Below are 10,290 nucleotides of genomic sequence, written 5' to 3'. Positions count from 1 at the left end.
GTTGTTGTTGCCACAGCTTCGAGCTGACCTTGGCCCAGTGTGACTCACCGCCATGCCAGCAGGCGTTATCGCTGCTGCACCGACCTTGCCAATGGGAAATAAGAAAATAAACACCATGTCAAAGAACTACAAGATATGAGGTTAAGTGGATTATGGGTGTGGTGAGATTCAATCAGAGCTGCGATTGTGTCTCTCTGCGAAAACACATTTGATATCGTATTAAATTCCCCCGAGCTCTCCGAATGTGTGTGCATGTGTAGCTCTCCCCGTTTAACACATGATTCATTAGAGGCTGCGGTGACAGTGTCCTGGGTGAGGTGTTGCACAATGAGGTCTTTAAGCAATAGTGTTTGAGCAACTCTTCCAATCTCATGCCACACACTCCATATGATGCAACATCATGAGGAGCCTTTATAGACAGCCTGAGGAGAAAAATGAGATGAGGAGTATTGGGCTTAGGAGGAGGTATTTAATGCTATCTAGTATGAGCATGTCATTAACCTCTGGGCCCTTTTTCACGCCTTTCTTATTCATGTTTGCAATAATAACTCTTCCTGAAAGCCACGATGAGACACAAACAGAGAGGTAATGTTGAGGAATTAACACAGACACACACAGGCACAGATTCAATTATCAGTGCAGCTCCTCAGACACAAACTGACTAATGTTTGCACCTCCACTGAGAGGCACCATTCATCCCTGATTTCATTTGTAAGCAGCATGAGGTCAGCTACTTCTCTTGATTAGCGCAAGAGAAGAGCAACTTCAGTCGCCCACAGTTGGAGTTAGGACGGTGTGAAAAGCTCGGGCGCCTTCCCAAAACTGAATCATCCATCAACGTTTGCGCAACACAAACCTGGTGTCCTGAGTGTTTTAGCTGCATATACAGAGCTGGAGCGCCAAGAACGTTGCAAAAAGGAACTTAAAAGTAAAATCAATGTGATTCAAGTCACTTCAAGCTGAGGCACATTTAGGCTGAAGCTTAGGTGGAATTTTATTCATCCATCCATCCATCAGTTTCATGATCTGGGAATAGTGGCAGCAGGTAAAACAAAGTCGCCCACATATTCCAATGCAAACTCCTTTTTCAGATGTCAAAACATGTCACTCTCCCTCAGCAGCAAGAGTGGCTCAGTGGGCTTTCTGTCTGAGGTCGAGATTGAAAGGTTATATGGATGAAATATAAGTTTTCATTGTACTAAAATAAACAGTCACGCAAATGTTTCCAAACAACACCAATACTTGTTTACTTATTTGCAGCCTGGAGAAGCACTTAATGCGTCTTAAAAGAGCTATTTGTAAGTTTTGCTATTGCCAACGTTAGAATTAAAAGCTGGTAACATTGCAGGTTTGGCAACAAAACTTCCTCTCTTTACTCGCCAAGAGCTGTGTCCAGCGGCGCAACAATGTTAACTCATTTTTCTTCGTATCACTTCTTTTCTTCTACTGAAATTAGCATGCTAACCAGCTGGCCCCAGTCTGGCCCTTTCCGATACTGAGTCACTGTAGCGCCCCGTCTTGCCCTGAACAAGCGGTGCTGCTTGAAGGACATATTATAACCTTGTGTCTTGTAAATGCAATTAGGGCTGAAGCTCCTGTCAAATGACCATCACCACCACCTGCCCCCCCTGGCACGAAACCACGTCCAGCAGCAGAAGAGACTTACAAATATCCCCTTTAGCCTCATGCTGATTAACAAAACCAAAATAAGAACATGACACGGTTTAGCTTGTTATTAACAAGGGGGCAGTAATTAAGTAGCTCTCTCCTGAGACAGCCAGGGTAATTAACGCTCATAATCACCATAGTACCGGGAGTTTCAGGGCGCCACACTCCTCTCAGGTTTGAATTTCATAAAGCAGAAACATCTCTGCTGCTGCTGAGTTTTGTTTTGGATTATTAAGATTAAAAAAATGTTTTCTTGTTTCACTGATTACAGTACCAGATTTGATGCAAAAGCCAGATGGGAATTTTTATATGGTCCAATAACGTTTTTTCTTTTTCAAGAATCATTTTTTGTTTACTCTGGTTTGGATCTGAATATTTAAGTCGTTTTATTCCTTCTGATGCAACATGTGCCTCAGTCTTTTATTTTGATAGATGTGAAAAGAAGAAGTTTGAATTTGTAATGTTTGTTTCTGCTGCATGTCTTTTTGAGACCAGGACATCAGTCTTTTTGGAAAGGATTCCACAATATTCTTTGCTTTTTTTTTGGCTGCTTTTGCATTTCCTTGCATTTTTGAATTTAAAATCGACCAAAAATGCAACATCCCACGTGTTTCTAAATGAATTCAAAATTTTCCAATATGAGAAATCAATCTGTAACTTGGAAAGCACCAAATTTGTAGCTATCAAGGGGTTCTGGTACAGAAAGTACTATAGTTTCTCTGTGGAGCTTTGTTAAAGAGAAACCAAAAGTGTCAGGTGTCTGCAGCAGCAGCAGCAGCAGCAGCATCTTCTGCAAGGAGGAAGAGGAGATGCAGTGAGTGGCCCAGATCTGTGCCTGCAGCGAGGGAGGAAGTGTCTCGTCTGCAGCGTGGCAGCCGCAGCCTCTCCGCTCAGAGGAAATGTCAAGGCTGTCAGTCTGTATAAGCCCTCAGGAGAGCAGCCACTGAGAGCTTCTCTGTGTTTACACTTTACGGATGCACCAAGGTGACGCATGGGAGTGAGTCGCAAAAGCATCAGTTCATTTGATCATGCATTCTCTCCGCACGCACACATGCACGCACAGCTGCAGGAGTCATACTCACTCTTTTGTTCACAATCACACTCACTCATCACCTCAGAGTGGATGTTTTCCTGCACACCTCGTCCAGTCACAGTGAGTCGACCTGACACACTGTGATGTGCTGCGCTGGGCTCTGCTGTGTATGCAGCTGCATCGATTCTGTGCAGCGGTTGGGCTAATGCATTTAGAAGCAATAGGGAACGTGAACACCATTTAGACACCATTGATCGAGGCCCCACCTGGGGCCAGACTAATAGAGCATGTCTGGGATAATCAACCAAAGCTATAGACAGGCAGCTCTGCCTGCTGTGTGTAATGCTGGACCATGCCCGCTCTCTGAGTCTTAATAAGCTGGCTCTGCTTTTATGCATCAGTTTGATGGTGTAATTAGTGGTCATACAACTGTTTAACGGACTTTTATTCCACAGGATCTGATGTAATTATCATTTATGCAACAAGAGAGATAGCGCTGACATTATAGGAGGAGAACAGCGTTTTGAGCTGTTTCTATGCTTCTCTGCAGCCAACACGACATGTCTGCTCTTCTTACATCGAAGCGTTGGCTCGTGTGCTCCCTTTAATTTCTCAGCACTTTGTGTCTTTGTTCAGAAAAGTACCATAAAAAGTTAGTTCCTGCTTTCCTGCCAATTCCGGACACAGAACAGCACTTATCTGTAAACACTTTGCACAAAGAGGACATGACTGGTGAGACACTCTGAGGCCTGAGCTGCTGCGTGAAAAACATTGTAATATATTTGCTTACAGTGTAAGTGAACGACTTATATAATCCACTACTTTGCTTAAACACGTTAAAACAAAACAAGAGATCATTTCACACATTTCCAATAAAGCGAATTCTTGAATGCTTTGAATACATGCCTCCACATTTCTTTTTCATGTCATGTTGCAAATGACCGAACTTGAATCTACTGGCTGACTAAAGGGGATTCACAGATCCACATTAGATAAGAATCGGGGAGATTCCCGTCAGGAAGGAGCACAAACACAGAAACCATCGTCCAGAGAGATGTCAATGCTATATTTAGCTAATGTGGCACATTGCAGCTGTCCAGTAGAAACCATGTATCTCCAAATTAGGTGATTTTGGTTAAACTGGAGGATTGAGTTGCTTTTTAAGACAGAAAGACCATTTAGAAAACACGCTGGATTATCTGTAAAAAAAAACATTATGTAACTAAAAATAGAATAAAAAAAAAAGATTTTGTCTCTTTTGGACTCCATACTAAACTTGTTTGTGAAGTTTTTTTTTTTTTGCACTACTACCACCTATGAAAGTAACAGTGTGCGGGTAATGAATACCATTATGTCCCAGCAGTGCATTATGGTTGTTGTTTTGTCATGAGCATCCCCAGAAAATCTACCTAAAAATCAAACCTTATTTAGTTTCAGGTTTGCAGGCGGCTTCAGTTTCGTCCATATGACGCTATGCTGTTGATAGCTGTATTATATTACACTATGAAGTCACATCCTATGAGCTAACACACACACACACACACACACACACACACACACACACACACATATGGCCCCTGATCCTCAAAATGTGGCTGCTCATACCTCATGTGCTTGTCATCGCCATATGTGGATAAAACAACACCAGTGGTGAGCATTTGTGTTTGATGACCTCTGACACAGCAGCAGAGCAGGGACAAATGTTGCATATTTTACAGGGTGCAGCAAACTCATGTTCGCTCTTTATGTGTTATCATTCGGTCGGCTGACAGCTGAGACAGCCCGCACTCAACAATAAGACCACAAACAATCTGCAGAGATAGGGTTTGGACAGGAAACCATAATAATGATGCAAACATGCAGCACACAAACATGCCTTTCCTGTTTGTATCTGTAGCGGTGGATACAGTGGATATTTCTCAGCGTATGAAGATAATGGTCAGGTGTTAACGCGCGGTTGACGGAGATGGAGCTCCTGGGTGGCTGGTTGCCGTGGAAATCCACAGCGGACTCAGGGTTTGTGAGTTTCAGCGAGCGAGAGAAAGATAATTGACTGTTAATCAAGCCAGTTTCAAAGACATGCCTGTAGTGGAGACACAAGGCAGCAGGAGAGACAGATGGTGAAATATATCTAAATAACATCATAATCTCCCGAGCACTCGAAACACGCCAACAGGACAGGCTGATGACGAGCGCTCGCCAGGGAGAAACACTCCACCAGGATAACAAGCATCCAGCCGCCCAACCCTAGGAAGTGACTCAGCAGCAGCTGTTGCCATGGGTTACCATGCCAGGCAGGACAGCCGTAGGATCCCAACAAGCTTGGTGCTGACACATCTGACAAAAAAAAAAAAAAAAAAAATCCTCCCCCCATGCACAGCGGCTCCACCCCATCTGCTGCTCCACCTTAAATCCTCTGCCACTTTCTCGAAGGGGCTCTGCTGCAGGCCCTGCGTGGAGCCATGCAGCATGGCAGAGGAGGGGCGGGAGGGGTGGAGGGTGGGGGAGAAATGGGAGACGGGAGGTGTTAATCCCATCTGAGGGAGGACCTGCAAGGTTTTGGCCTTGTCGCCCTGCACCAGCCTACTAACTTCCACATCTTCCATCTACCCCTCCTCCTCCATGCAGATTAATGCCTTATTAAGAGCAACTGACTTAACACCAATCCACTTACACTAACATGTTAAGATTTGCAGATTATTACGTGGCCTGAGATCAATCACACCGGCGACCCAGGTAGAAACTCTCTTAATCAGGTCTCCAATTTGAAGATACGTTTCATGCATGAACGTAGAATCACAGGAAAAAACATCTGTCACAAACATGCGTCTGAAATGTCGAGTCATGTCTCACATGCTCAGACTCCTAGCTGTTAGCTTTAGCATTCAAAATGGATCATCTCTGCACCCATGCTGACTAAACCAATGAGGGATTTCCTCCTTAAAAGCCCCGTCACGTTTGACTTGAATGAAATGACAGTACAATTACATGCAGGTAGCCATTTACAGGAAATGTCAGCCTCATCATGCTAATGACATTAAGGCTTTGGAGGCAGTGGCTAATTTAGGACAAAGGCAGTTCAGGACGAAGGCCTGAGTAAATCTCCCACTGAGGCTACGCCCGATTCTGGGTCATGGCACGCCGTCCCATAAGCCACTGCTCACCTATGCATCAAATCAGCTGGTGAGACATGTGCAATGTTACTGACCTTTGTTCCTCTGTTGCTTTTGTACTACAAGTCCTTTAAAGTAGAAGGTACAATAAAGAAATATGCTCTATCATGCATTTATATTGTACTACAAGAGTCCTTCCGCCTTCTTCAGTTTAGCTCATAAAAGCCTGAAGTTTCTAAATTAGGCACTGTCTACTTCCTGGATTGCAGGCTAATTTTGCTCCGTGGTTTGAGCTTCTCTGCAATAATCACTGGCTTTAAAAGTGAACTTTGTGCTGACAGCTTCAAGAAAAGACCTCCATGACAGGTGGTTTAACAACTTTCATTTCCATTCCCCTCCGCACACACGCACACACACACAATTTATCTCCTGTGCTGGTAAATCCCTGCACGACTCACTGTGGTCACGTTTAAGCCTTTCAGTCGAACACAGCCTCATCCCTTAAGTAATGCTAAAGGATTGTTTGGCATCTGTGTCAGATAGTGTGAAAAGTGGGTTAGACTAAGACGAGCAGTGCGAGTGTAAGCTGCAACAATATTACACAGGCGTTTAAAATGAGGCTAACTGCACCTTTAAAGTGCAGATTGTGATAATAGCGCATCAGCGTTGGTTCAGTGAGAAGCCGAAGCGTGGATAAATGTCTCGAGGCAGAACACTTCTTTAGTAACAAATTCTTTTTTATTACAACATTTCACGGTTTTCCATTTCTGGTAATGGTTTGTGGCAGAGTAATATGACTGCTGGGACTTTACAAAACTCCAAAGAATTTTGATCTACGGTTGAAAGCAAACACATGGAATCAATTGCCAGTATTTTTTTTTGTTTTTCCTCATTTGAGACAATTCAGAGACAGATTGCAACACAAAAGCTATCCCGAATAACTCTGACAAAAAGCCAAAGTATGTTACAATTAAACCGTAAATAAAGGTCCATTTGAGTATCTCCCAGATCAAGGTGGAATCCGTTACACTTTTTTTTTAATCCTCGTGTACATACAAAAGAAAAAAACATTGTGACAGACAACAGTATCAATTTTTGGGGCATTTACATTTTGGCCAGCGTACAAACAAAGTTGTGCATTTTCCGAAAATTAGAAGACGAAAAAACAATAAAAACGAAAAATAATAAGCTTGACGCCTCAGCTTTGGCGCAAAAGCAGCCACACAGGAAGTTGGGTGTTGGTGGTTTTGGGGAGACGATGATGAGCTTCCTGGGACAGAGGCCACGCCCCGTCCCTCGGGCCTCTCCGTTGCACGTCGATTTTGGTGGTGAAGGTGTTAAAGAAGAGGCGTGCACCTTGAGGACTGTCTTCTGCAGTCCCCTGCTCCTCCTCCCCTGCTTCCGTCTCTAGGCAAATCTTCCTCATCTCCCGACAGAAAGACAAGCGTGAAGGTGGTGAAGGTGGTGTTTGCTGATGGAAGGGAGGGGACGGGGGACGGGGGCCGCCCGGTTGCCCTGACGAAAGGCGTCATCCGTCCACAGGCTGTGCAGCTTGGTTATGTTTGTCGTTTCATAATTTCGGTTACAAAGTTATACAGCTAAAAGAAGTGACTGAAAACAAGGCAATGCGGGAGGAGGGGGGGGTGTACAGTGCATGACGGGAGGGAGGGGCTTCACGACGTCGCCGCTGCCTTCTCCTGTTCAATGGCTGCAGGGGGAGAAGAGAAGAGAGGAGAGAAAAGATGTGAGATAAAATTACACAGTAAAGCTGCATTTTCTGTAGAAGTGTTGGTTAACGGCACAGAAACAGTTAAGAAATGTGATGTAATGCATCACACACACACTTACTTTCTTTTGAAGGCAGGGGATTCTTCTCCTGCGTCTCTGTCTTCTTCAGCTTGGTCTTGTCGAAGCTGGTCACCTCTGAGATATCAGGCTTGTCACTCATGGTTGCAGAGAGTCTGGAAGATGAGGAAGGAAGCAGACAGTGTCAGAGACCTGCAGTCCTCTGGTCACTGCACCACACCACTATTAATGTGCAAACTACAGGTGCTGGCCAGCTGTAATCTCCACACAGAAACAGCTGATGAAAAAGATTCCTTAAAATATATATATATATATATATAATGTATAATATGTATTCTTTTAAAAATGTTAGAGGTTTTTAAAAAAGGTTAAAAAAAATAAAAAAAAATCCCACCAGAGCATGTGGTCTACACTGACTGTGGATCAGCCGAAGGGCGTTGCCTAAAATCTGTGGCCAGAAATCATTTGTCCAGTTTAACTACATGCGCAACCGCAGACTACTTTTCCATCTAATGTGCGCGGATGTGTCTGCCTTCTTTTGTTCGCCCTGCGGCTCTTGCACGGCGTGATTTGACTGAACATCCAGCCCGTTATCCAACGCGCAATCCCGGGGATGCTGCACACAGAGGGGACAGGCTGCTCCAGACAATGAGGCCAGTTCAAGGCGTTCAAATCCGACATTTACATAACAATAGAAGTTCCCATGCTGGGCAGAGCAAGAAAAATAAAAAATAAAAAAACAGACTGCTGCTCATTTGCAAATTATCTTTTAAAACAATAACACTATATGGTGAAAAAATGGTCATATTCTGGAGGTAAAGGAGGGATAATGAGTGTCCACTCAGGGGCTTTCCACATGGACGCTGTGCAACATCCGCATTCACTTGTCACGTACTTCTCCCCTTGGGGCGCAATCTGTAGGAACCACCGCCCAGATTTGGCATTTTGCTCACTCATCTTGGTCGTAAAAAAATCCCCAAGTTCAACTCCGCAAATTTCAATTCACACTCCAAAAAAACAAAACAAAACAAGCAAAAAAAAAAAAAAACATGTGCTCATGAGCTATTAAAAGCGCAATGGACACGTGAAGGCATCGTCTTAAATAATGGGACCAGACGCACGCAGCTCGAGCACAAACGGCAACAAAGGAAACAGGCTGATGTGCATGAATGTGTTGCGTTTGAGACAAAGACGAACCTCACGTCTGCCTCTGATGTCACATCACACTCTTAAGCTTTTAGGACACACACACAAAAAAAAAAAAGCCAAGCTGCATCCACTGAAAAACCACATTATTTCATGTTTTGTCTTTGGTTTTCTATTTGGCAAAAAAAACGCCCTGACCACATTTCTCAGACTGATGTGACAGTTTCACTCTTTTAAAAGCTGCAGCCAGTGAAGCACAAAGAAGTGAAATGAGCTGGTGAACAGGTCTTACCGGAGCGTTGGCTGACGGGATGTCTGGAAGGTCTCTGGTCAGTGCGTTGCAGCAGTAGTGGCGCGTCTTTGCGCAAGCATCTGATATAGTCAGAAATATGCTAATGACTCTGACATCACCGGCTCTCCTCCATCCTCCTGTGTCCCCCTGCTGGAGAGGCACGGAACCTCCACCCTCATGCCTCTGAGAGCAAAGACTGAGGGCTTCAAGCTTTCATGTTATCATTTCCCAGAGGAGAGAAATGGAAATATAAGGATTTATTGTGCGTTTTACTGTAAGCCACGTGGCACTGAAAGCTCCACTCCATCTCTTATTTGATCTCTATTACACATCAGCAGGCTCTACACTTCTGTTTAGCGTCAACACAGCTGCTTTACTTCAAATGTATCATTAGATTTCCCTGCATTCTGTTGAAAATAACTTATCTTGTGACTTAAATTGCTCAAAACGTGTCCTTTCTCGTTGCTTTCATCTGTCTGTGGCTGCACATTCATGCAGAGAGGGCGCCTCCTGGTGGCAGTTTCACATTCATGATCCCTGAATGCACCACTCCTCTCATTTTTCCAGCAGATGCAAGGCCAGTCAGTGTTTCTATTGTTTTCTAATAATAGATGAGGTGCGATTGAAGGTGGAGATGGAGGTAGTCTCAAACGCTCTCTGTACAGTTGGATGGGTCTGACTCATCCAATGGGACGCAAGAGAAATCTGAACTTCTGACAAATTTGTATTTATTTTTCAGACTTTTATCTTTTGTTTGTGACATATTGGATTTTATTTTATTTTATTTTTTATCTCTGAGTCTCTGTTAAATCATCTGTGAAGGTTTAGAAGGGAAGGGTCTCATGGTAAAGCTGCAAACAACTCAGACACATGAGGATGAAACAAGGGGCCCAAAGAGATGCTCCTTTTTATTCCTAAAGAGTCACAATCTTTCTACATTTTTAATGTAAACCTTACAAAGTAACCAGCAACTCCAGCTGTTGGATAAATAAAGAAATAATATGCAATTTTGAATGTAGCGGCACAATATGGAAATATTCAAATACAAGTACCTGACAATGATTTAAATACAGCACTTGAATATGAACATTTAGTAAATTTTCCCATCACTGCAATTCATCAAACTATTTAGCAAAACACATTTCAACATCTCAAAGAATTTATTAATGTTATGAAATATAATATATTATATAATTATTTGCGTTAAAGGTTCACTTACTGGAATTTTCCCT

At 43.4% G+C, this 10,290-nt stretch overlaps 1 protein-coding gene across 1 annotated transcript; it reads right to left on the bottom strand.

The window, feature by feature from the left end:
• Window positions 1-6,530: 6,530 nt before the first annotated feature.
• On the bottom strand, window positions 6,531-9,213 carry LOC111665347 (thymosin beta-12). The gene is made up of 3 exons (XM_023420324.2): window positions 9,059-9,213; window positions 7,663-7,775; window positions 6,531-7,522 (listed from the first exon to the last, which is right to left on the bottom strand). The coding sequence occupies exons 2-3, from the start codon at window positions 7,760-7,762 to the stop codon at window positions 7,488-7,490; spliced, it is 135 nt and encodes a 44-aa protein (XP_023276092.1). The 5' UTR covers window positions 7,763-7,775; window positions 9,059-9,213; the 3' UTR covers window positions 6,531-7,487.
• Window positions 9,214-10,290: the final 1,077 nt, after the last annotated feature.

Source organism: Seriola lalandi, unplaced genomic scaffold, assembly GCF_002814215.2.
Source record: "Seriola lalandi dorsalis isolate HSWRI2012SDOR001 ecotype SW California unplaced genomic scaffold, Sedor1 jcf7180002054630, whole genome shotgun sequence".
Lineage (NCBI taxonomy): Eukaryota > Metazoa > Chordata > Actinopteri > Carangiformes > Carangidae > Seriola > Seriola lalandi.
The sequence above is the reverse complement of the archived record's forward strand: the minus strand, read 5'-3'. Positions and strand labels throughout refer to the sequence as shown.